The sequence below is a fragment of the Crinia signifera genome, chromosome 4 (assembly GCF_055691185.1).
Source record: "Crinia signifera chromosome 4, ASM5569118v1, whole genome shotgun sequence".
Classification (NCBI taxonomy): Eukaryota; Metazoa; Chordata; class Amphibia; order Anura; family Myobatrachidae; genus Crinia; species Crinia signifera.
In genome coordinates this window covers 113,579,660-113,607,450 of record NC_139220.1, presented here as the reverse complement: position 1 = coordinate 113,607,450, position 27,791 = coordinate 113,579,660, and the positions used below count along the sequence as shown (strand labels likewise).

Here is a 27,791-nt window from a genome sequence, read left to right as displayed (position 1 = left end):
ATAGGGCAGTATTTAATGAGGCCAATTCACCATGTTTCATGGCGAATTTGTGGTATTTTCACTTTGGAAGGTGATTTTTTTGTGTCAGAAAGTGAATCACCCTATTCCACATGCACTTTTCACCATCTGCGAACAGTGAATGATGGACAATTCGCCGTCTGATAGTCCCCGCAATTCGCTGTGGTTTTTCAATGGGTTTTTCAATGTGATTCACCATGAGTGTATTCAATGAGAAGATGGCGAATTGCTTTCTAAGTGATTTTCGCCATGTGTCACAGTGTAGCAATCACCATCTTTTCATGGTGAAGTGGAATGTGAACTTTTAAAATAATGTTTTTTTTTTAAATTTGGTGTAAAAAAATCAGGAATTTTATTCTGTGAAGGGGCATGCTATTTTTATTCATGTGCTTACAACACCTGAATATATATTTAATTTAAAAATATATATTTTTTTTACACAGAGCAGCCAGCAGGGGGCCGGGAGCCGAGCCGCTCATTAGATATTCATATATTCACTGCTCTCGATCATTACATATGCACGATCGGGAGCAGTGCATACCCGGTCCCCTGCTGGCTCTCCCGGGGGCAGCTTGTGCTGCCTGGCTTCCGGGGAGCCCACCTCCCCCCCACATACGTTCTGGGGCAGGCAGGGAGACTTCCATATCCCTGCCTGCTGCCGTTCCCCGGCTCCCTGCGGGTCCGCTGCAGGGGTTAACATTCGCCGTCAGGGGCATCGAGCCCCTGCGGCATTGAATAGTGTATCAGCGAGGGCTGGCTGCGAAGGTACCAGCCCTCCGGAACACGGCGACAGTGCAGCGAATCCTAAACAAGATTCGCTGCACATCGCGATTATTTTCATTGAATACTGCCCATAAGCACTGATGTTGGTAATTAACAGTGTATTATAAATGCATATATAAAACACCTAAATCAACATCACAAGGTCCTGAATAAACTCACACAAGTCATTAAAATGATAATAAATGCACTCCCCATAAATAATAATTATTTTTCTTGCAAGAAGTGCAATAAATCAAATACATATACCTTATATGGTACTTGTTTCCTAGCACGGCCACACCGATTTGCATCGGGGTGGTCGTGTGGGGTGACGACGATGCCATAGACAATGTGAAATGGGTCATATTGGCCCATTTCACATTGTTTCCTATGTGAGATGGACTTAATCAAGTCCATCTCATCTTGTGCCATTATAATGGCACAAGACTGACGCGATGCTCCCGATTTCAATGTTAAAAAATATTTTAACATTGAAGCCTATGGCAAAATCATGGGCATCGCGTCGGTCGCGTCGGGGGCCATGTTAATGGCCGCGACCGACGCGATGCCCCCGATTTAGCCTTTGCCGGCAAAATGGACCTGATTTCAAAGGAAATCGGGTCCATCGCGGGCATTGTGTACCTTAACTTTAAGGTACACGATGCCCGCGATTGTGGCCGTGCTAGCAAACAAGTACCCATTATATGATTGATTGTGCTTCTCATAAGAACATTAATTGATTCATTTTTATGAATAAATCTATAATAATTTCAATGACTTATGTGAGTTTATGATATGCGAGAATCATGAGGAAACCTAATGATATTGCCTTATCTATAAATTGATAGTATTATTGTTAATTACCAATGTTAAAGCTTACAAATCTTAAAGGATCTTTGCAAAAACAGCTCAGCAAAGTACAGGCACAAAATGTGCACCAAAAAGCCAAAATTGTGGTTATACTGTATGCAAAGCTGCAACTACTGTATAGCACGATGCATGTGGATCAGCATGTTTGGCCATGTTAATGTTATACAAGCTGTATGTTACATACACTTTTGTTCATATTCCAGCCATTAGTATTGCTTGTGAAATGTTCTTGAGGCATTAAGGGGTAGATATATTAAGCTCGATGAAGTGATAAAGTGTCTGATTTTTAGCACCGGCCAATCAGCTCCTAACTGTGAAGTTACAGACAGGGTTTGAAAAATTACAGGCCAGTGATAAAAACCCAGACACTTTATCACTTCACCAAGCTTAATAAATCTACCCCTAGGTTTCAATAGACTGTAAGAACATTCTCTAATACAGCAGGAACAATGGGATTTAGATAATATGCCGGTACTCTGATCCAGACGGTCAGGATGCCAATGTCAAGATCTGACACTACCGCCAGCCGGAATCCAGGTGCACAGGGTCTATCCTCCTTCGTGGGAGTCCACAAGCCCCATAGAGGGGAAATAGAACTGCAAAGATTCTCATTGCGCTTCCTTGCTGCCGGCATTCCAACAGGCAGGATCCCTACTCCCAGGAAATCATACTGAACCCGCATCAATTTGTGTACAAAATAAAATGACTACAAAATATAAACGCTAAACCAGTGGTTCCCAAACTTTTTGATATCACGGCACCCTAGAGTATCAGAATATTTGTCACGGCACCCCTAGGTGCAAAGTTTGTTATCAAGAATTTCAGAAAAATAATATTAAATAAAATATATTGTGCTTATATGTCATGCTTTGGTCCAGTTATGTGGTGAAACAAATTATTAACTTCTGCTTATCCACATATTTTCTAATTGGAAGCCACAAGCACTGTTTTTGCCTATTACATGGAGCACAAACAATTTGAATTGGTTCTGGACCACCACCCTGAGGCACCCCTGCAAGTACTCAGAGGCACCCCAGGGAGCCACGGCACACAGTTTGGGAACCACTGTGCTAAACCATAATATATGGACATGCAATAAAAGTGGCTTCTATCAGCAGCGGTGGCACCTTTACAAGCTGCCAATCATAAGCAGGTCACTCCTGGTGCCTGTTATCATCATCATCATCATCATCATTTGAAATTTGCACCTGCCCTCGACCTTCCACCAATTCTAAGATTTTCTCAGGTAAACTGTCTATGCATCTTTCGGCCTGGTCTTCAACCATTCCTACATTTTTACATGCCCTAACTGTATATAGGGGCACAGTTATCATACAATATTTGTGACTAAATCCCTGAAAACACCATTTGTATCAGGAGGGTCCGCAGCAGAAATCTCCAATCTCTGGTGTATCAACATCAGGCAGCAGCGCATCGCATCCCTGGGAAACTATTTGTGAATGTACAATGAATGAAGTCTGCAGACATGTATCCATGTAATGTTACTCCTAAATAATAATATTAATAATATTAGAGATAATGTCCTCAGACATTTCATTTGCTAGTCACTGTACACTTCTTACTTTTGTCACATCGAAGTCCATACTTTTTGTTATCGAAACAACGTCGACAGTCAGTGCCAGTAAATGCTTCATCACAAACACAGGTTCCATTCCCAGTCATGCCATCCATACACTGAGGAAGGGGGAAAAATACATTAATCAGAAGAAAAAAAATTCACAATGTTATGAAATAGCTCCTTCATAGCTCCTCCACCCGCCCTCCGCCCCATGCCCACAATGGCACTAAAACTTTGGTTCAACTGGCAGTGCTACGTATGGACATGACTGCAAGCAATGTTTAGAAAGTTTGTATTTCATGTTCTGCAATGAGCAGAAAAAGGTAGGAGGAAGGAAGGGAAGGGGGAAGGGAAAGGAAAAAGAATAATTGCCAAATATCAGGTAATAGTATTTTGCAGTTTTTAGGAAAATATTCCCACTTAAACCTTTCCCAAACATTTTGAAGCTGATTGATATTTTTCCTTAGAAGTTTCCAGATACTTGTAAGAATGTGTGTCAACATGATCCATGTTCTACTACAGGAGTGCCCAAACTATTTTGCTCTGGGACCCCGTCAGACAATAAAAATTATTACAGGACCCCAGCAAGTTACTACTGAATGGCCCCCACATGTGTGGGCAGTGAAGTGAAGTGACCGCAATTGTGAAAGGGAGGCAGTGGGTAATGGGGGGGGGATGGAAATGGGTGACAGGAGGATGGAAGAGGGAAGCAGAGGGTGCTTCCGTAATGAAATATACCCTGTCCTCCCTCCACATACACATTTGCCTGATGGTCAGCAACATTTAGTCGTGACCCCATGCTGAGGTGGTCGGGACCCACTTTGGGGTCAGGACCCACAGTTTAAGAACCGCTATATAGAACCATAAGTAAAAATAGTATGAGATTCCAGTATATCTAGGCACTGACATAAAAATCCTGGGTTATTGTACTTGAACCAGGGATTTTTGACAGTGGAAAGGGCTCATCCTGGGTCCAGTGACCGAGGAAGGAGCTGGGTAGGGCTCAGTGTAAATAGGTAACCTGGGTCCATCTGACCTGGAATCTGTTTACAGCACATGAAAAGCCAGCACTTGGTGAGGGAGCCATCCGGGGTATAATCCTCGTCCAGCCAAATTGCATTTGTGTTAAACCCATGTACAAAATCCCAGGTGCGACTTGGCTTTTTAATCTGAAAGGTGTATGCAGGTTATCACCTACTTAAAATAAATTTGCGTTTAATGGCCTTTTAAGCAATAGCCTAAGTGAAAGTCACAGGTCTGACTAATGCTTTTTAAAATAGCAACCAATCAGATTCTGTTTATCATTTCTCTGTTGCATCCTAGAAAATTATAGAAATAATCTGATTGGTGGGCAACATCACTATTTTTCAGTTTTAGAAGCTTTAGTATATAGAGTAGGTATACGGTCATTTGGTCGATCACGGGAAGATCGAACGAACTTAGGTCGCCACCACTTCACAGACACTGTAAAGGTCGACACTTACATTACATCGAAACCTTATAGGTCGAATGTAACATAAGTTCGACATTAACATGATCGGCAATCATAGAACACCGACCATACAATACATCGACAATACTTACATCGACAACAACTATGTCGACACACGTAAGATCGAACCGCTTTAGATCGAACGCATTTACATCGACAACAACTAGGTCGAAACACAGAACATCGAACATACAGTACATCGACACTACTTACATCGACAACAACTATGTCAACACAGTAAGATCGAACCGCATTAGATCGAACGCACTTACATCGACAACAACTAGGTCGAAACACAGAACATCGAACATACAATACATCGACAGTATTTACATCGACAACAACTATGTCGACACACGTAAGATCGAACCGCATTAGATCGACCGCTCTTACATCGACAACAACTAGGCCGACACACGTAACATCGAACCGGATTAGATTGACCGCTATTTTGTCGACAAGTGCAAGGTCGACCGTTTACAAGTCGAGCGCATTTAGGTCGCCATACACAAGGTCGACCGTTAATAGGTTAACATCTTACTGCACTCTTGTAGCACCTATTCATGACGGTAATGACACCCTGCCACTCTCAATACTCTGCACTAATCATCTGACGTGGCACTACAAGTGCCAGAATGACATGGCACTGCTCAGCACTGCATACCCCCATTACACCCACACCCATGAAGGTCTCCACCCCTGAGATCCCTCCATCTCCCTAGCTGCACCCAATAAACACGGCACCCCTATTCCCGGCTAAATGCAGACTCCCCAAGCCTCCCCATAGAGTCACACAGCCTCCCGTCTACATTTAGACGCTCAGCCCCACTCTAGCGCATTGCGGGCCCTATCATGACTGCGGCGCCCAGTAGGCAGCTGCTCAGGGTGCCAGGATCTCGGGGGGCGCTAAAGTCTGCCTATCAAATATTCCGAGGATTTCTGTGAGGATCCCTGTTGTACTTAATGCAGCTGGCTGCTGTGGAACCTCTGAAACCTCCCCCAAACTTTCCCTAGAGGCATACTTCCCTACTTTGGGGCCTAAGAAGACTTACACCGGCCCTTGTGGCACCACAAGTGCCAGAATGACCTGGCACTGCTCAGCGCTGCACACCCCCATTACACCGTCACCCATGAAGGTCTCCACCTCTGGGACCCCTCCATCTCCCTAGCTGCACCCATTAAATACAGCACCCCTATTGCCGGCTAAATGCAGACTCCCCAAGTCTCCCCATAGAGTCACACAGCCTCCCGTCTACATTAAGAAGCTCAACTCCACTCTAGCGCATTGCCGGGCCCTATCATGACTGGGGCGCCCAGTCGGCAGCTGCCCAGGGTGCCGGGATCTCGGGGGGCGCTAAAGTCTGCCTATCAAATATTCGAGGATTTCTGTGGAGGATCCCTGTTGTACTTAATGCAGCTGGCTGCTGTGGAACCTCTGAGACCTCCCCCACACTTTCCCTAGAGGCATACTTCCCTACTTTGGTGCCTAAGAAGACTTACACCGGCCCTTGCGGCACCACAAGTGCCACAATGACCTGGCACTGCTCAGCGCTGCACACCCCCATTATACCGTCACCCATGAAGGTCTCCACCCCTGGTATCCCTCCATCTCCCTAGCTGCACCCATAAAATACTGCACCCCTATTCCTGGCTAAATGCAGACTCCCCAAGTCTCCCCATAGAGTCACACAGCCTCCCGTCTACATTTAGAAGCTCATTCCACGCTAGTTGATAGCGCTTTGCCAGGCTCTATCATTACTGTGGCACTACAGGTGCCACAATGACCTGGCACTGTGCAGCGCTGCAAACACCCATTACAGCGTCACCCATGAAGGTCTCCACCCCTGGGATCCCTTCATCTCCCTAGCTGGACCCATTAAATACTGCACCCCTAAGCACCCCTATACCTGACTAAATCCAGACTCCCCAAAGTCACACAGCCACCCGTCTACATGTAGACCTCAGCTCCACGCTAGTTGATAGCGCTTTGCCGGGCTCTATCATTACTGTGGCACTACAAGTGCCAGAATGACCTGGCACTGTGCAGCGCTGCAAACACCCATTACACTGTCACCCATGAAGGGCTCCACCCCTGGGATCCCTCCATCTCCCTAGCTGCTCCCATTAAATACTGCACCCCTAAGCACCCCTATACCTGACTAAATCCAGACTCCCCAAAGTCACACAGCCTCCCGTCTACATGTAGAACTCAGCTCCACGCTAGTTGATAGCGCTTTGCCGGGCTCTGTTATTACTGTGGCACTACAAGTGCCAAAATGACCTGGCACTGTGCAGCGCTGCAAACACCCATTACACTGTCACCCATGAAGGGCTCCACCCCTGGGATCCCTCCATCTCCCTAGCTGCACCAAATAAATACAGCACCCCTAAGCACCCCTATACCTGACTAAATCCAGACTCCCCAAAGTCACACAGCCTCCCGTCTACATGTAGACCCCAGCTCCACGCTAGTTGATAGCGCTTTGCCGGGCTCTATTATTACTTGTAGTGCCAAAGTAATAATAGAGCTCGGCAAAGCGCTATCAACTAGCATGGAGCTGAAGTCTACATGTAGACGGGAGGCTGTGTGACTTTGGGGAGTCTGGATTTAGTCAGGTATAGGGGTGCTTAGGGGTGTCGTATTTATTGGGTGCAGCTAGGGAGATGGAGGGATCCCAGGGGTGGAGCCCTTCATGGGTGACAGTGTAATGGGTGTTTGCAGCACTGTACAGTGCCAGATCATTGTGGCACTTGTAGTGCCACAGTAATGATAGAGCCTGGCAAAGCGCTATCAACTAGCGTGGAATGAGCTTCTAAATGTAGACGGGAGGCTGTGTGACTCTATGGGGAAACTTGGGGAGTCTGCATTTAGCCAGGAATAGGGGTGCAGTACTTTATGGGTGCAGCTAGGGATGGGTGACGGTGTAATGGGGGTGTGCAGCGCTGAGCAGTGCCAGGTCATTGTGGTGCCACAAGGGCCAGTGTAAGTCTTCTTAGGCACCAAAGTAGGGAAGTATGCCTCTAGGGAAAGTGTGGGGGAGGTCTCAGAGGTTCCACAGCAGCCAGCTGCATTAAGTACAACAGGGATCCTCCACAGAAATCCTTGAATATTTGATAGGCAGACTTTAGCGCCCCCCGAGATCCCGGCACCCTGGGCAGCTGCCTACTGGGCGCCGCAGTCATGATAGGGCCCGGCAATGCGCTAGAGTGGAGTTGAGCTTCTAACTGTAGACGGGAGGCTGTGTGACTCTATGGGGAGACTTGGGGAGTCTGCATTTAGCCGGCAATAGGTGTGCCGTATTTAATGGGTGCAGCTAGGGAGATGGAGGGATCCCAGGGGTGGAGCCCTTCCTGGGTGAGGGTTTAATGGGCGTGTGCGGCGCTGAAGAGTGGCAGGTCATTCTGGCACTTGTGGTGCCACAGTCATGATAGGCCCCGGCAATGCGCTAGAGTGGAGCTAGGCGACTGAATGTAGGCGGGAGGCTGTGTGACTGTATGGGGAGGCTTGGGGAGTCTGCATTTAGCCGGGAATGGGGGTGCCGTATTTTATGGGTGCAGCTAGGGAGTTTGAAGGGATCCCAGGGTTGTAGCCCTTCCTGGGTGAGGTTTTAATGGGGGTGTGCGGCGCTGAGCAGTGCCAGGTCGTTCTGGCACTTGTGGTGCCACCAGGGTCGGTGTGAGTCATGTTAGGCACCAAAGTATGCCTCTAGGGAAAGTGTGGGGGAGGTCTCAGAGGTTCCACAGCAGCCAGCTGCATTAAGTACAACAGGGATGCTCACAGACATGCTAGAATATTGGAAAGGCCGACTTTAGCGCCCCCAGAGATCGCGGCACCCTAGGCAGATGCCTACTGGGCGCGGCAGTCATGTTAAGCCCCGGCAATGCGCTATAGTACAGCTAAGCGCCTGAATGTAGACGGGAGGCTGTGTGACTGTATGGGGAGGCTTGGGGAGTCTGCATTTAGCCGGGAATGGGGGGTGCCGTATTTTTTGGATGCAGCAAGGGAGAAGGAGGGATACCAGGGGTGGAGACCTTCATGTGTGAGGGTTTATTGGGGGTGTTGGGCGCTGAACAGTGCCAGGTCATTCTGGCACTTGTGGTGCCACGGTCAGAATACTGCTGCTCAACGTGGTCTACATGTTGACTGACTGATGGGTGACTAGGGGGATATAGCGGCGTCTAGATTTTGACAGATATAGGGGGACTTAGGGGTGGTGCAGCCAGGGCTGCCAAGAGAAATTCTGGGCCCCGGTACAACAACTTCCCAGGGCCCCCATTTCACATACAATACCACTATGATAAGCTGCAAAAAGCATCGAGGGAAACATCTGTACACACAAACAAACACTCTCACATAGGGCCCAATTCAGACCTAATCGCATGGCTGCAAATTCGTGCAGCGGACGATTACTGATGTACTGAGCATGCCTATGGGCTTCAATGTGTATGCGCGATTCAAACCAGCGATTAAGTCCTGCTACAGTACGTTTTCTATTAGCAATCTTTTAACAAGGTGATTTAATAGGAAGCCAGCATCTAGGGCTGGTAGCCGATCATTAATTGGAAAGGAAAGTGCTAGCCGTGCCCCCACAAAAAAACATTGGGGATGTCAGAGATAGCACAGGAGTGCCCAAGCCTGTAAAGGTGCGTACACACGTACAGATTTTTCTGTCTGATCTATCTGGTGGGAACAAAAACCTGGAAATGTATGGGAGCAAATGACAATCAAAACATTGTTCCCAAATGCTTGAAAACAGACAGTGATCAGTCAGACAAATTGTTTAAATCATTCTGATATAACATATTTATCAAAGCATTTTTTTTTCTGTTTTCCTGCATTTGGGTGGTCATTTTTGATTGTCAGTTGCTCCCATACATTTCCAGGTTTTTGTTCCCACCAGATAGATCAGACAGAAAATCTGTACGTGTGTGCGCACCTTTAGGGAAGGGTTTTTGATGTCAGCTCCAGCCACGATCAAGCTGGTTGTATCGTAGACACCTAGTAAATCCCTGACTACTCAGAGCTTGCAATCGGTGGTGACCAGTGAAACAAATCATTCCATAGTGAGTGTCTCACAAATGGATTTACTGTAGACATTTTTGCTCAGTTGTGAGTAGATTAGCAGCTGTACACATCTATTCACAAATCATGCACATTAATTCGCAAGGTGGGATTTCACTATAGTGGAGTGGCTTTTACCTGATTACCCCCATACTGTATATATAAAGAGATACAAATATAGACACCAGTCATAGCCTCAATGCAGAAAAATACAAGACAACCAGTTTGTTTACGGTCCTGTAGTTTATAGTCAGCACCATTCGGATCACATATGCCTAAAGGCACTGAAACGTCAGCTTATTGTATGGTTGTTTGCTTTTAACAACTTGTTAAAAATTTTGAAAAACTGAACCCTGGATTGACGCCGTTCTTCTCCAAGATATATATAGATATATAACCAATAAAATCAGGTGTCACTCCGGGTCTTGGTGCTAAATCAAATTTTACTGTACATGTCAACGTCTTTTGGGGCTTAGCCCGTCATCAGGACAATTTACATAAAAGGCCCATACACACTGGGCGACTTTGAGCTGAAAGTCGCTCAAAACAGCAGGTTTGAGCGGCTTTCAGCTCAAAGCCGCCCAGTGTGTATGCCCCAGCTCCCGCATCATCGCCGGGAAAGCCGTTCATCTGCTGGTTATACCAGCAGATGAGCGGCTTTCAGGATGGCTTTGCATAGCTATCCGCTATGCAACGCAATCCTCCCCCCTCCGTCGGCACCGGGCAGGGGGAAAGCCGCTCAGTGTGTATGCACCTTTAGTGCAAAACAAGGTGTTATTTATACTTACATACAGCATACCCTCCAACATTTGGAGGGCAGAAATCGGTACAATTTTAGGAAGGGGCGTGGCCATGTGTAAAGTAGGCGTGGTCATGCCCCCAGACACCCTGCCCCCCGGCCCAGCACCTGATGCAGCTCATGTCACATAGGGGTTTGGTGGGCTGCTAGCATATTAAATAAGTATAATTATTTATTAACTAAGTATTTTAAAACATTTTTATATAATTAGTTAATAAATAAGTATACTTATTTAATATGCCAGCAAACCACATGTGACATGAGCTGCAGGCCTGGCAAACAGTTGCGTCATATGCTGGATAAACAAGAAGACTGGAGGGCTTTTAGAAGTGCAGCCTGCGAGCAGAGCCACCTACTTGCTCTGCGCTGTGATGTGTGGCACAGGCTGAGGCTCCGGACGCTCCGCTGCGAAATCGGGATCTGTGGAATGGATCCACCCCCTCATGCGTGCACCCCTCTCCGCCACAGAGACTGGCGGCGTCCAGACAGTGAGGCAGAGACGGCCTTTCCCCTGAGTGCGCGGTACCGGCGCATGACGTCATGACGCACGGGCCGGCCCGCAATGCACTCATGGGAACGGGAGGGGGAGAGGGGAGAGCCGGCGGACCAGGCAGCACAAGCCGGAGCGGGGCCCGGGAGATTCTGGAGGAGATGGAGGGATGTTTTTGTGGCGTACCCGCTGTACTGATTGAAAAATCGGTGCATTCGGTACAAACTGGATTTGCCGGTACAGACCGTTAAAAAACGGTACTATACCGGCAAATTCGGTACAGTTGGAGGGTATGATACAGCCAGATACTTTTTATCATTGGTAGTTCATACATAGTATATGTGTATATATATATATATATATATATATATACACACATATATATATATATATATATATATATATACACATACATATATATATATACAGATCAATCAAAGATAGACAGAATCTATATAAGTTACATATTAAGCCAGGCAGCAGGACAGGCAAATCAATGTACTTACAGGAAGCACTGCAGCGTTTTTTCAGAATTTACTTGGTCTGTCTTAATTTTCTGGGTCAGTGCACACACAGTTCAGTGAGCTCAAGCTTTCAGCTCCTCCGGCTTCACCGCGCGCACCTTCCCCTCCCTGGTCTCTCACGTGTAGGCTGCAGCATCCGGTCCTAGCTGCTGCAGTCTGCAGATACAGTCAGACCTCCGAGATGACTCTCTCTGCACGGAAGCTCCGCACTGTCAGTGTCTGCACACTCTCACTGACAGACACAGTAAGCACCCGCTCACCTTCTCCTCCATTAATTTGTCACCACCCGCGCTCCCGAGTCCCGCTTCACAGAACCGCGCATTGCACACACTTTTTAGTCTTAAAAAAAAAAGTGTGTTTGTGTGTGTCCTCGGACCCGGGCCCCCTGATAGGCCCGGGCCCAGGTAAAATGTACCCGCCCCCCCTGCCTCTCGGCGGCCCTGGGTGCAGCGTAGAAAGATGTCAAACTATTAACGGTGGACCTTGAGTAAGGCGAGCGAAATGCGCTCTGATTATAAACAGTCGACCTTGCGTTTGCCGACCTAATAGCAGTCGACCTATTAATTTTCGACCTTGTACTTGTCGATGTAAAAGCGGTCGACCAAATTAGTTTCGATCTTTTACTTTTCGACCTTGTCACGGTCGACCTATTTACAGTTCGACCTATTAGCTGTCGTCCTATTAATTTTCGACCTTGTACTTGTAGATCTAAAAGCGGACGACCAATAAAGGTTCGATCTTGTAATCTTCGACCTTGAACCGGTCGACCTATTTATTGTTCGACCTAATAGCGGCCGACCTAATTAGTATCGACCTTGTACTGGTCGATCTAATTGGGTTCGACATATGGATAGTTCGACCTAATACTGTTCAACCTATTTACAGGCCGACCTAATAGCGGTCTACCTTTATTCCGTTCGACCTTGCATATTTCGACCTAACTGTGATCGACCTAATGCTACTGTCTGTCTATAAACTTTCGATAAAACCGTTCAGTCGGACTAACGGCTTCGACCTAAATACCGTCGATGTTATACGCGTCGACCGTTTAATCCCATTCCATACAGTATATACCACACAGTTGGAGATGCCTTATTATTTGTTACTGTGTTAAGTTGCTATAATTACATTGTCACTACAGCCGTAGGTAATTAGCAATACCGGGCTTGTGTTATTGGAGACTTGAGTCACACTTTTTGATATATAAAATATAGTTACTGTACCTCTCCATTTCCAGAGCAAGCATTAGTAAAGCCCCCGGGACAGGGTCTGCATTCTGGGCCATAAAACCCTTTGCAACACTTGGGCACCTGCAAGACAGTTACAATATAATTAGTGAAATTGGCACAACATTATCCTATCAATACAATAATATTACCTCACATTAAGACATATGGCTCACATATGTGGTGTGAAACTATAATAAATGATATCTGCTCATGCACTTCCAGATGGGATCTGGGAGAATGGTTTTCAGTGTCTAGGTTGACATCAAAAGGTCAACATGAAACGACCTAGACACTATAGACTTTTCCATCCATACAACTCCACATAACCCGGTGTAATCAGTATTTCTTGAATGTTTGTGGATGTTTAATTTCTTAAAGGGAGACAACACTTACGGTAATAGTGTGATTGCAGTACCTAGAACACCCAGCTCTGGGAAAATCACTGCCCATAAAATAATTCCAGTAGGGACAGTTGACTGAAATAATAGACTAGAATAAAAAGAGATGTGTATTGTATTAATTCATCTTTTGCAGATCCAATACTCTTAATCCACCCAGAAAAAAAAAAAGTAGAAGTAGAATTTCTTACTGTATTTTGTGATCCTCGTGGGCATGTACTTCGGTGGACCATTCCACAGGAGACACATTTGCCCTAATAAAATAGAACCTGGTGAGGTTTCTGCAGAAGTTCTGTTCTACATAACAAATAACAATCGGTACAATGGTAGCACATTTTCCAACATTTAACAAGTTTGGATGAGAATACATAAGCAAGGCACCCCCCTGTGAGCAACCTTGCCTCCACAGAACTAACAATCAGTGTGATTAATGACTATTACCTGCAGGTGAAATCGATAAGTTAACTTGAGTGCCAGGGGAATTCGTCAAAATAGGTGTGAAAATTGCCCAGCAAATTTTTTTATTCATCATAATGACCTGTAGTGTTTACCTTATTTAGGAAATATAATATTTTTTTACACAACATTTTTTATTTGAATTTATATAACAAATGTGAGCGACACTACCCTTTGTAGTGGATATTTTGCGCATCTCTCACAGAGAAGTTGGCACTCAAAGGGTTAAATCTTGTACATACTGTACTGCACAACCCTATCTTACAATCTTGCCAATGTCCGGTTAAGCTACACAATGTGTAGTACCATCCTGTATTCACAGTACATAGCATAAATCACCTTCTTTGACTATATTTACTTACAATTATGTTGCAACATATTTGAGAGATATTATATTGTGTATAGTGTGTACACACAGTCGATTAGGCTTGCTATTGGATCGCATCGGGATCGGATCGCAGGGCAAGCCGCCCAACATGCATGCGTTTTGGACGATATAGTGCAGATTTGCACTAAATAGTCATTGCTGCCCTGTCTATCTGAGACTGCGCATCGGGATCGCAAGGCAAAAAACCTGTCGATGTGCACGCGATCTGCATGCGATTTTCAGTATATAGTCAAAATCTCATGCTGATTGAACCCATGTGTACACACCATTAAAATTCATGTTTTTATGCTGTTTATTTTTGCTGTTTATTGTTGTAATGGTGGACATTTGAATGATGTAATCAATTAAGCAGTTTTTGGAGCAATTTCAAGGTATAAATGTAGGACAGTTGGTTAAATACCTCATTGAGATTGAAAAAGAATCACACTTGATTTGAAAGATTTCCCCATTTGCACAATAAACACATTGGTCCTTTTGCAGATTGCTTCTGCAGCTGGTTTGACTCACAGGCTCTGTTGCGATGCGGATCGGACCTGCTGTCAATCACCTGCAATTTGGATGCTTTTCATGCGATTAATCGCCGCAATCGCATGAAAAAAGCCTAAATTGCATGTGAATTGCCCTAGTGTATGCTGGCCTTTAGGCCATTTGTATTCATTATTATTATTATTATTATTATTATTATTATTATTGTATTATTTATTTAAGTTGGACTAGTTTAGCTTCTGCTGGGTAGTTTAGATTGGTAGTGATCAGTTCCCACCCCTTAGATTAGTTTAGCTTTGGTTAGGCAGCTTAGACTTGGTGGTAAAGTCTTAAGTACATAGTTTAGATTCCATTAGACAGTTTAATTTGTGTATGCTATTGTGTAATGTACATGGTTATTCATATACATTTGCCTTCTTGCATTACTGAGGGGTATTGAAGGCCCCTTACAGAAGGCTAAAACAGTGAGCTGCACCAATAGCTCGCTGTCAGAGTATTCAACTCCCTCCCCTTCACTCGCCATTTCCACATTGCTGGTTCCTTTTGGCGAGGTGGAAACGGCGAGTGTAGCCATTAAAATGGCGGGGCTTGCCACAAAAATGCAGTGGAATTGCTGCATTCGTGGTGAACATCGCCGTTTAGCAGGATCCTTGCAGTCCTCTAATGGCAAGGATTCTGACCAAACATTGAATATGGCGAGGTGGTTTGATGGTGAGGATGGCTTTTCCTCACGGAAAACAAGCCATCTGTCTTGAAAAAGTTCCCAGAATACAATAGGGGACGAAACGCGTTGACACGTTATCCTTATCCACTTGAGAAGGTGATCCAGCCAGCTTTATCTCAGCTAACTTCAAGGAGGCAGCGCTAGCCGTTCAACACCATCGGCAATTAGCCACCTCACATCCATCAAGCCAGCAGCACAATTTCGTGCAAGACGCCACCGGCACTTAGCCGCTTAAAGCCTCTGACCACCGGCTTCATTTCGGGAGAGTGCATTTTCCCCCCGACTCTATCCCTCCCTGGGCTCACTGCGGACTGGGCTTCCATCCATCCTCAGCTGAAGTGCGGCTCACTCCCACCCTGAGCTGCCGGCCATCAGCTGCATACAACCCAGCAACGTGAGCCAGAGGAGTTCGTGGAGCACAGCAGGACGGCACCTTATCACTCCTTATCACCGCTGATTGCACGGTGACTTCACCTCACACTGCGGTGAAAATCTGCCGGCGCTCCGCCGAGAGGAGTCTTCATTCTATCTGAGGGGCTCCTTAGACCTGCATATATCTATCTAAATATCCCGTACGGACTCTACTATTCTGGTGAGCATCTATTAATGTGACTGCATTATACCACTCATTTGACTGGCCAGTCTTATTTAAGTCCGGATTTATCTACCTGCTTTATTCTCTACCTGCAGAATAACGACAAATTTTGGCTTGATTTAACCTTGCTGAGTTTAACAGTATATACTGTGACGTTATTTAAGCTAATTAGCTGCTTAACTGGGATCCCATCTCTTAGTGTATTATATACTTTTTATTCATTATTGTATATGTGTATTGTAAATTTATGTGTTTTTTCTAGATAAAAATTTATATAAAAAAGAATACAGTGTGTCCTGCATTTTTCTTTATACAGCCAATTAGTGTGTTATCAATTATAACCAGCAGCGCAATTCACTCCAACCCCCCCCATCTATTTCTTCTTTCTCTGTGTGCCTAGACGGGCTCACAGGAGTGTATGCTGCAGCTGTAGGATCTTCCTATATTATTATTTCTTTGATATATCCAAATTAGAACAATTGTATTTGCCGAGCGCCAGGTAGTGTGTATATAAGTGCCTCCTTTAGGGTCACTTATCTCACACAAACACCCCCTAGTCTTAGGATCGATTATATGTGTTTAGCAATTACTGTTATTAAACGCTTTGCTAAAAGTGTTTTCCTGGCTGGACATTTATGCTAAAGAGTCTGAACAATAAATAATACAAATAATAGATTACTGGGAAAACTAATTTGTAAACAGAGAGAGTTTTAGGGAGATCAAGGAGGATTGACAACTGACCACCCGTTAGTAAAGTGTTCATATTGACCATCCAAAGTAGTTGGTGCTCCCTTAAATTGGAGAAAGTAGAAAGCGGAGGAACAGTTTAAATAAAACTAGTTACTACTGTATCCCATCAAAATATTTGAACCCATCAAAATATTCGAATTGCTCTGTTGAATGCCACCTAGAGGATGCTGGTGGTGCAAAACACTTGAATTCCCTCTTTAGAGGTTAGGAGCAATGTTTTATTATATAGGATGTATTCCATGCAAGCATTCATATTTTTTTACAGAATAGTGGCTGGATTGTTTCCATAAAAACTTTATTATGAGAAATATTTCTTATTTATTAGCCACAGAATATTTAGGCTCGCTCCTGCATGTGCTTGGCTAAAACTAACAATGATCTACTTACAAGTTTTAGCTCATGTTTGATCTCATCACATCGGTGTGGCAGGATGGGCAATATAGATGGCGGGATAAGAACACCATCCAGAGTATAAATCCGACCATTTTTTGCTGCAACATCAGCTTCTTCAACCTTTTCTCCATTGACCAGAATTTGTCCCTTTAAATTAATTTAAGCAGATTGATGACACATTCAATTAATATTATAACATTTATTTCTCATGCTCAGATATTTAATAACAATTGAAATAAGTTATTATAATTCTACAACGCAAATACAAGTTTGGAATCATGTACAATCAATCATTTTGACATTCTTTATACATAATGGCCCTCATTCTGATTGACCCGCAAAGCTGTGAAATTCACAGCTTTGCGGGTCATCTAAACCCTAAAGGTCCGCACGCACCGTGAATCTCCCCGTATGCATGCATAACATCCATTTGCAGATTGTGTGCGGGGCAGAAATCATTGATGGTTGCCGACCATCGAATGATTTCACTAGTGCTCGTAGAGCTAAGACAGTCTCTGGTGTCTAATGCAGCCCACACACGCGCCGATGCCGGCGGTGCGATGCTGTACGATGGGGTGCGCGCTCCCGCAGCACCCCATCGTACAGTACAAAAAGTATGTGCTGCACATACTTTTTGAACTAGCTTTTTCTAGCACAGCATCGCATCGCATCGCATGCACATCGTATGCACAAGGCATACGATGCGATGCTGTGTGTGCTAGTTAAGCCCACAACGCACGCTGGAATCGGTGCGTGTGTGGGCTGCATTAGATCTGCAGCCCCCCTATACGGGAAGAGGGCTGGCAGCTGTCTTCCCCCGCTACCCGCACCACCAGAGATTTTTCATGGGAATGCCCATGGAACGCTGTGTGTTCCTATGGGTGCTAAATAGATGATTAATGCTGAAAATATTATACCTAGTAGACCTATTTAATTTGCTAATGAATACATAGCAAATTGAATGAATACATAGCAAGATGGAAATACCTCAAGCAAAGGCCTAATGTTTCATCTGTGTTTAGTTTACAGCAGGCATAAAAAGCTACAAGGGAGTAGCACAATTTTACTACTTACGTTACTGGTTGTGTTAAATTGGATCAGCTGGTTTGCCATGCTCATAATGTGAGTTGATGATATGATGTTTGCAACATCCAGCTGCAGATGACAACATTTTGATTACTACAGATTTACAATAAATATTTAAATCATTATATAGAAGAATGTATACCTTCATATATGTACCTTTGTTCACCACAGGACTTAAATAAGGTTATCAGCTTTTACACCATTCTGAATTGCTGCGCTTGCTACACCCCAATGTTTGGCCTAGTTTTATACAGCTCTTGCAGGAGTTCACAACTTTATATGTTAAAGAAAATCTTTTACATCCAAATACTGTATATAATTTTGGCATTAGCATGAATCACTCATTAGCCTAGAATTTCTTTATATAGTGTAACACAATGAAAAAGTAAACTGACCTCAGCAGATGAAATAATATGGTACCTCATGAGTTCCAGAAGTTTCCTAGAACCCTGTACACATAAACACATAAACCATAATAAGCATTAACAGTACACATAATCTAAAAATATCATGTGCCCTGTCCATCATATGATACCCAGGACAATGTTATATATGCATTGTGGGTACTTGTTTCCTATCTGGGCGCCCACTAAGTTAATTGCGCACCATGCTATTCTCCGTAGAGAAATCGGATCGCATCGCATCGTACACATACACGATATTGAACGATGCGATGCGATGCGATGCGATCCGATTCGATTTCCCATAGGAAACAATGTTAAATGGCTCAATTTAGCCAAATTATCATAGGAACAATAGTAAATGGGCCAAAAACACCCCTGAACATTGAAATGTCCCCCCAAAAGTAGTTGACGCCACCCCGCCATCAACGTGAACCCGAAGCGTGGCGAGCGCAGCGAGCCCGCGAGGGGCGGCGGTACGCGTCCTCCGACCTTTTCATGCCCTACTATCCACGTCGGCGTGGAGTGAGAATAGAATAGTGTGGCGAGCGCAGCGAGCCACCGAGCCCGAAGCGTGGCGAGCGCAGCGAGCCCCGCGAGGGGACGCGGATACCTTCACAGGTAAACGCGTCCCTTCGCGGGCTTCCCAGGTTTCCGCGTCGCCCACGAGGGGACGCGTATAACTGTGAAGGTATCCACGTCCCCTCGCGGGGCTCGCTGCGCTCGCCACGCTTCGGGCTCGGTGGCTCGCTGCGCTCGCCACACTATTCTATTCTCACTCCACGCCGACGTGGATAGTAGGGCATGAAAAGGTCGGAGGACGCGTACCGCCGCCCCTCGCGGGCTCGCTGCGCTCGCCACGCTTCGGGTTCACGTTGATGGCGGGGTGGCGTAAACTACTTTTGGGGGGACATTTCAATGTTCAGGGGTGTTTTTGGCCCATTTACTATTGTTCCTATGAGAATTTGGCTAAATTGAGCCATTTCACATTGTTTCCTATGGGAAATCGAATCGGATCGCATCGCATCGCATCGCATCGTTCAATATCGTGTATGTGTACGATGCGATGCGATCCGATTTCATTACGGTGCCGTACGTAGAAAACCTGGGCGCCCAGATAGGAAACAAGTACCGCATTGTGTAATAATGACAGGGGGCCAGATGTACTAAGCTTGAAAAGTGATAAAATGAAGAGTGATAAACAACCAACCAATCAGGCTGTGTTTGAAAAATGATAGGTAGGTACTGATTGGTTGGAGGGTTATCACTCTCCATTTTATTACTTTGCAAGGCTTAGTACATCCCGCCCAGGAAGAGGTAGTGAAATAAAGGATTAGACCTCATTGGATAGCAAGTAGTCCAGAGTTCCATTTTCCATTCCAGAAAGTGCATCATTATTGGGAACAAAAACTGTGTAAGGTCCGTCTTTCTCTAAATCTGGCCCAAGGTTGGATTTCTGTTAAAAAAAAGATATGTGATACACAAGCTAATATATACCTAAAATACAAATTAAAAAAAAAAAAAAATATATATATATATATATATATATATATATATATATATATATATATAAAAACATAGAACAGGAATAGCTCACCTCAAGCAGTGACCTAAAACGATTGTATCTACCATTTTCGTGTAAAATTTCCATAATTGTCTCCTAAAAAAGAACATATCATTTGGTTTTGCATTTAACATAATGGTTCTATGAAAAAGTTGTAGGTGTGACAAGTGTATTACTGATGGCATCATTTTGTCCTTTGTGATTGTTTGGAGTCTAGTCAAAAAATGTTTTTTTTTTTTTTTTTTTTTTAACATCCCAACAGTATAAGAAAGCTGCCAGTATGATTTTCATAGTAAGATCCAGATAAACAATGTGGGACGAGGCATTACACAGATGCCATGATATTTATATAGAAGAAGTAAGATGTTATTAGAAATAAACTGTATACAACAATAATATTTTGTTTGTGTATTAGCAACCATGAACTAAAGACAATTGTTATAAGTGAATCATTGCCTCAGTATGTAATTGAATCCACAAATGAACAGGTTGCTTACTTTAGTGTTGCTCTCAAGGGTTGGCTCCACAAAATCCATCGCCTTATCAATGATATGTATGATTCCATTAGCAGCAATTAGATTCTTCTCCAGAATCTTTGCTCTACTTTTGCTACCATGAATCCTGATTTTTAACTCATTATCCTAGGAAAAGTGAAACAGGGTTTTAAATCCTAAAATGACAGAATAGTAATTTCCATACTGTGGAATGTAAGGTACTGTAAGGGCACAAACATGAGAACAGAGCAGAAAATAATGTTTTATAGAAGGAGTTTCTCAGCATCCGCTTACCATTAAAGATAACTAGACATTGATGGTTGCAACATACCTCACCACTGGTTTCATCATTGGCAGTGCAGCATGGGTGATGGAGCCTGGAAGCAGGTGTTGGAGTAATGTTGCCAGTGATATGTGACATATTGTTATTATAAGTGGATGCAGGTTAATTTGCTCAGACTCACACAATGCTCTGGTAAAAAGCACTTTGTGATTGGGGGGGTTTAGCAATAGCATTCATCCAGAAGTTGTTAAAATGGCACTCTATCTAAACCAGGATTTCCTCATCTAGGCTTCTCTATCCAGCACATTCACATAGCTCTGATAAGGACTCTTTCTTTTATATCTGTATTCTGATTTCTGATTCAGCTACTTGTACACTGTCCCTGGTATTTCATATTACCAAAGTCAATCTTGTTTTGTTGGCACTAGTAGCAATTTGTAGCTTATTATGTTCTTTTTTACTGACACGTCCTGACTGCATTTGTCTGTGGGAATGTTTTATTGTAATTGGTTACTTTAAAGCATCTTTGGCTGCATTAATCAGCTGATCAAACATCCTTCTTTCAAAAAAATAAAAATAAATGGTTGGAGCCTGATGCAAGAGGCCAGGAGGGTCATGTAAGGGTTCTTAGCATCACTGTAAAATCCTCCCCATAAAGATGTAACCAAGGCTTACAATACACTAGTGAGCTTCAGAATGGTTTCTTCCTATTGGTTAATAACAATAAAGAGAGAGTGAGGGAGCACAGATATATGGAAGAAAGTTCAGTCTGGTGAATAAACTGGAAAACCAACGCAAGCTCTCTTGCTGACAACGATTACATAATCTTACCATGTCTATCACCTCCCCCGATTTTCCTGTCAGTGTATAAATTAAATCCGTGCTGTTCAAATCTTCAGCATTGAGTTGCCCAGCAATCATATGAAGTTTGATAAAGTAAACAGCATTTTCTTTGTTTGCTATAAGATTCTTTATCTGTCATAGAACAGAAAACAAATAGTAGTATGAGTTTACATACAGCACAGAAGAACAATGATATGCTGCACCACCAGTACATTTTGTAAAAAATAACTGCTGCTAAATTATTTTTCTGTTAAAAATGACATCTATGTGTACAAGTATGAAACATTTTATATATTAATGTACAGTGGGCCTGATTCAGATGTGGAGAGAGTTGCTATCGCTGCTGTTTACATGGAAGCAACATTGGTAGTGCTTATGTGTCAATGCAGCAGGAGTCGCAAGACTGACAAAGTGATAGTTTGATGCCGAACATGTACTGCATCTGCCATCCCAGCTCCATACTGCACACACAGTATGGGTCTGGCACATACACATAGTGCCGTAGACCGTTGGGGGGGGGGCAAAAGGCCATTTTATAGGAGCATTCCGGACAATGCAGGCGTGTCCAGAGCCCTTGTGGGGAGGGTCACGGCAGCAGCATGACTTTACATGCTGTGGCCCAAAACATTTGCTAAATGTCGATCATCTGTTATTAAATTTGTGGGTACTTATGAGTTATCTGGGCGCCCGATTTTTTGATTGTATGCCTTAAGTTAAGGCATACAATCAGATGCGATGCGATGCGATATCGCATCGCATCGCATCGCATGCGACCATCGGATGCGATGACCCGATTTTTCCATAGGAATCAATGTTAAAATTGACTGAGTCCATTTTAACATGGAATTCAATGGGAAAAAGGGGTCCTTTTCATACCCCTACTATCCAAGTGGGCATGGAGTTGGATATAAACCTGTGGCGAGCGTAGCGAGCCACCGAGCCCGAAGCGTGGCGAGCGAAGCGAGCCCCGCGAGGGGACGGTATTCTGTGTCCCCTCGCGGGGCTCGCTACGCTCGCCACGCTTCGGGCTCGGTGGCTCGCTACGCTCGCCACAGGTTTATATCCAACTCCATGCCCACTTGGATAGTAGGGGTATGAAAAGGACCCCTTTTTCCCATTGAATTCCATGTTAAAATGGACTCAGTCCATTTTAACATTGATTCCTATGGAAAAATCGGGTCATCGCATCGCATCGCATCCGATGGTCGCATGCGATGCGATGTGCCCGATCCGACCCGATTTAGAAATCGGGCGCCCAGATAACTCACAAGTACCAATTTGTGTTTTAGCCCTGGAAGCAGTTCTAATTGGATGCAAAACCAGTTCCAACTGTACCAGCCCACCTTCCCCGGCCTACACTCCGCAACAATGCAGGCAGGGGCGGGCTGGGCCGGGGGGCAGGGTGCCATCTGCCCCCCAGGCTGCTCTGGCAGGTGTGCTGCGGGCCGCGGCCGTGTCCGCGGCCGCCTTACCGTTTTTTTGCACTGCCGGTGGCCATGTTCCTGTGGTCTTTTAAAAGATTTCTGTGGCCACAGGAACATGGCCGCCGGCCTCCTGTCACTGTGCACACAGACCGGAAGCAAGCCTGTGCATTGAGAGGAGAGCTAGCAGCCGAGGCTTCACTGAGGCTGGCCCCGCCCACCACAGGCTCCGTGTGTCAGCCCTGCTCTCACAGCTCCTCTCCTCTGCCTGGGCTGTGCAGTGTGCTGACTTCCTGCATGTCCCTGGAAGGAAGAACACAGGCATGTGAGTTCTGCGGGTACTGAGGGAATGGGGTCTGTGTATAATGTATGTAATTGATAGTATGCTTGTAATATGAGGGGGGGGGGGGGGGTGTGTCTCTGTATAATTTACCAGTGTGCAATGTGCTGTGTATTGAGTATAATATGGGGGGGGGGGTCTGTGTATAATTTACTAGTGTGCAATGTGCTGTGTGTATGGAGTATAATATGAGGGGGGGGGGGTCTGTGTATAATTTACTAGTGTGCAATGTGCTGTGTGTATGGAGTATAATATGAGGGGGGTCTGAGTATAATTTACTAGTGTGCAATGTGCTGTGTGTAATGTGGGGCTGTGTATAATGTACTATGTTGTGTGTGTGTTAATGTACTGGGTGCAATATGGGGGGTTGTATATTGTATTGTGTGCTGTGTGTATACTGGGTATTATAATGTACTATGGTGTTGTGTAATATGGGGGCAGACATCCACTTTTAGCCCAAGTCCCCCGCTGCTCTGCAAATTGAAAGGAAGGCTGGTAGTCCCGTGGGAACAACAGAGCATGTGGCCTCGCCCTAAGTAGCGTGTAACCCCGCCTCAAGCAGCGCATCACCCTGCCCCAAGTGGTGTGTCTGTTACCATGCTTACATACAGCCCTATCTTGCTCACATCCCCCTCCCCCATCCACGGTACCCCAGACCCCCCCTCCCTCACAGGTACCCCTCTCCTACTAACTTTTTCCTCACACTAGCCCATCCATGGCACCCCTGACCACCTTCCCACCCTACACATGTACCTCTCTCCTGCTCACTTTCCTCACATCCCCGTTTCCCCATGGCACTGAGGTGTCATTGCATTATTATTATACAGAGGGAGCAGCCTGTGGTGTCATGGCATTACTTTTATATTATACAGTGAAAGCCTACGGTGTCATAATTATTATTGTACAGGGGGAGCAGCATGTGGTGTCATGGCATTACTTTTATTATACAGGGAGAGTGGCCTGTGGTGTCATGGCAATTGGCATGATTATTATACAAGGGGAGCAGCCTGTGGTGTCCTGTTTTTAATGCAAGTGAGCAGCCTGTGGTGTCCTGTTTTTTAATGCAAGTGAGCAGCCTGTGGTGTCCTGTTCTTTATGCAAGAGAACAGCCTGTGGTGTCCTGTTTTTTACACAAGGGAGCAGCCTGTGGTGTCCTGTTCTTTATTTATGCAGGAGAACAGCCTGTGATGTCCAGTTCTTTATTTATGCAGGGGAGCAGCCTGTGGTGTTCTGTTCTATATTTATGGAGGAGAGCAGCCTGTGGTGTCCAGTTCTTTATTTATGCAGGAGAGCAGCCTGTGGTGTCCAGTTCTTTATTTATGCAGGAGAGCAGCCTGTGGTGTCCAGTTCTTTATTTATGCAAGGGAGCAGCCCGTGCTGTCCTGTTTATTTATGCAAGGCAGCAGCTTGTGGTGTCCGGTTCTTTATGTATGCAGGAGAGCAGCCAGCGGTGTCCTCTTCTTTTTTTATGCAGGTGAGCATCCCTGTGGCAGGGGGGAATTGCGACGACGGGAAGTCAGGCAAATTTTCAGTGTGCCGTCACGTGTCCCGCACCAAGCCAGGCTGATACATACAAAACCTCGGCTGCCACAATCGGAGCTTCTGCATTTGCGCAAAATCTCAGTTAACCTGGAGCCACATGACAATAATGTGCTAGGCCAGGGGGTAGTGTCACTAGCCCCCCTGCATCATAAATTAGGCTGGCTGCAGGAGACTGTCCACGTGGCAGCTGCGGCCACTCTCGCTGCCATAGGTTAGCAGCTCCGCCTCCTTCAGCTACTCCGCTGTTTAAGGAGGCGGAGCTGACCAGCTATGACAGTAAGAGCATCCAGAAGCATCCGCAGCCAGCTGTAAGCATGGCAGGGGGGGTTGGAATGGTGTGTGCAAAAGCCCTCCGTTGGCTACTGTGAGTTTGTGTGTGCCAGTGCCTGGCTTCCCCTGATCCTTGTGCGGGTAGCAGCCTGCGGTGTCCTGTTATTATGCAGGGGGAGCAGCTTGTGGTGTCCTGTTCTTATACAGGGGGAGAAGCCTGTGGTGTCGTTATATTTTTAACGAAAAACCTCCATTTTAATGATGCGCTTTTACTTATGGGCCAGTTCTCTGGACTTGCCCCCCAGGCTAAAAGTTGCCAGCCAGCCCCTGAATGCAGGCACCCTGATTAAGTAGGATTCAGAGAGGCTGTATGAGTTTATCACACACACTGACTTTCAGAATCAGAATCAGCTTTATTGGCCAGGTATACTTGCATATACTAGGAATTTGTTTTTTGGTTTGCTGTGCAGCAGTCAGGTGGGTAACAAGTAATCATCATACAGTATAAACAATAAACAATATAAACAGGTGGGGGAACATGTACAGTCATACAGAAATTTCTTCCGAGGGGACACCGTGTTAGATTATGTGCAAAGGGTTAGTAAACATACGCCAAAGAATAGTTCAACTTATTCAAGCTGATCAGTCTCTCTCTCTCTCTCTCTCTCTTTTTTAGAACAGTCCTGATTTTGAAACTTAAGGCCCCCTTACATTAGAACAATTTTGCACGATTTTGGTAGATTCCAACCATTCGGGTCGATATATCATTTGAAAAGTGCCACATCATTTGTGTTTTCCATCCGATCCAATGCTATGCACGGCCCTGTGAGAGTCGCATAGGACCCTCTAGGTTGGTCGGACCGCACCTCTGATTTATCAGAATCGGATGGAAAAAGAAGTGCTTTTTGTGCATGCGATATATCATATGCGATATATCACAGAAAGTTTGACTGCCAGTTTCCAGTCCCTCTAGCACCTAATCCAGCCCATCTGATATATCGTATGGTACAATGGTATACCAATATATATAGCTAATGCGATTTATCTTGGCTTGATCAATCGCATGAGATATATATATATATATATATATATATATATATATATATATATATATATATATATATATAATATGCAACAAAATAACACCAAAGTACCAAATTGGATGCAATCACTCCCGGGAAGGTCCAGGGGGAGGTCAAGGGAAATTGCATCCAATTTCAACATCAGATATATCGTTCTAGTGTAAGGGGCCCTTAAGGACTGTGATCCCATATCAATTAGCATGGTTTGTGGGAATGGGGAGCGCTTTGGGTGTATCCTGATTATCAAGCTGGGAATGTTGGAAGTTAAGCGTATAACATGCAAAACATACATAACTTGTTTACCTGTTGCTTTCAATAAATGTAAACAGACTTTCATGAGAATACTTACATCTTTCCCTTTGATGCCTTGGTTTATAGGTACCAAAACAGTGAAAGGTCCCAGTGATGTCAGTGGCCATGAATATACCTCTTTGGGAAAAGTAAAAGGTCATTCAGTAATGGGCTTGTTTACTCGCTGAGATTAATGTCATACAGGCAATTATACAGTGGGATGGGATCTCAGGGTTTATACTGCTTATATTGTGTGCAGCCAAAGCTTTATGTTCCTATTATATGTGGCGTAGTGAGGAAACAGTCCGAACAACACAGGCATGTCCGGACAGGTTTTTGAGGTGGGTCGGGTGGCTGCATGATGTCACATTCAGCCGCTGCTTGCTTAAAAATGGCTGCCCCATATCAGCGTCCACAGTCAGGCTGCACAGGTCGAAGGCTACAATAGAATTGCGATTGCGTTTTCTGACATGCCATTGTAAATACATCATGGTTGCCTACCTGACCCTCTCCTTCAGGGAGAAAATGCTCTGTTCCTGGACTTCCCTGGTAATGTAGAATTGCCATCACTTGTGGTGAAACACCTTTCTTATCAATTACCTAGTTCACCACAGGTGATGGCAATTATACATTACACCAGGGAAGCCCAGGAACAGAGCATTTTCTCCCGCGTGGAGAGGGTCAGGTAGGCAACCCTGAAATACATTGCAATGATATTGCATTGAGGAAGACTATGTGTGTGGTACAGTATAAGGGGATTTTTGGTCCTTACCTGTAAAATCCTTTTTTCGGAGGCCAAGGTGGATGCTGGGAAATGTGGGGTATTCCGGGGCTGAAGGTCCGGGCACCAAGGAGTAGAACTTCTTCTGGCTAGTGCAGCCCTAGGCTCCGCCCCCCTAATACCCCTTCCTGTCCTCAGAGACCAGTTTTTAACTTTAACAAACAGAGGAACAGGTATAGGAGAGGGGGACCATTCAACTATTGAACATTCAACCAACTGAACACTAAATTGTTAACTATAACTAAGTAACTGCAAGATTTGGAGCGGTAGGGCGAGCGCCCAGCATCCACCTTGGCCTCGGATTTTACAGGTAAGGACCAAAAATCCCCTTTTTTCTTACGGCCAGCGGTGGATGCTGGGAAATGTGGGACGTCCTAA

The 27,791-nt window shown here is 44.9% G+C and overlaps 1 protein-coding gene across 2 annotated transcripts in view; it reads right to left on the bottom strand.

Moving 5' to 3' along the window:
• LOC146074318 (stabilin-2-like) overlaps positions 1-27,791 on the bottom strand; it is a 324,893-nt gene that overhangs the window by 220,193 nt on the left and 76,909 nt on the right. For both annotated transcript variants that reach the window (XM_083182261.1, XM_083182263.1), the window contains exons 11-22: positions 26,691-26,770; positions 21,675-21,818; positions 20,564-20,707; positions 20,100-20,162; positions 19,842-19,958; positions 18,497-18,550; positions 18,090-18,170; positions 17,010-17,162; positions 13,415-13,477; positions 13,219-13,314; positions 12,820-12,906; positions 3,234-3,345 (exon numbers count right to left, since the gene is read on the bottom strand). In XM_083182261.1, the coding sequence (XP_083038387.1) occupies positions 3,234-3,345; positions 12,820-12,906; positions 13,219-13,314; positions 13,415-13,477; positions 17,010-17,162; positions 18,090-18,170; positions 18,497-18,550; positions 19,842-19,958; positions 20,100-20,162; positions 20,564-20,707; positions 21,675-21,818; positions 26,691-26,770 (1,194 nt within the window). The remainder of the gene's footprint in view (positions 1-3,233; positions 3,346-12,819; positions 12,907-13,218; positions 13,315-13,414; positions 13,478-17,009; positions 17,163-18,089; positions 18,171-18,496; positions 18,551-19,841; positions 19,959-20,099; positions 20,163-20,563; positions 20,708-21,674; positions 21,819-26,690; positions 26,771-27,791) is intronic.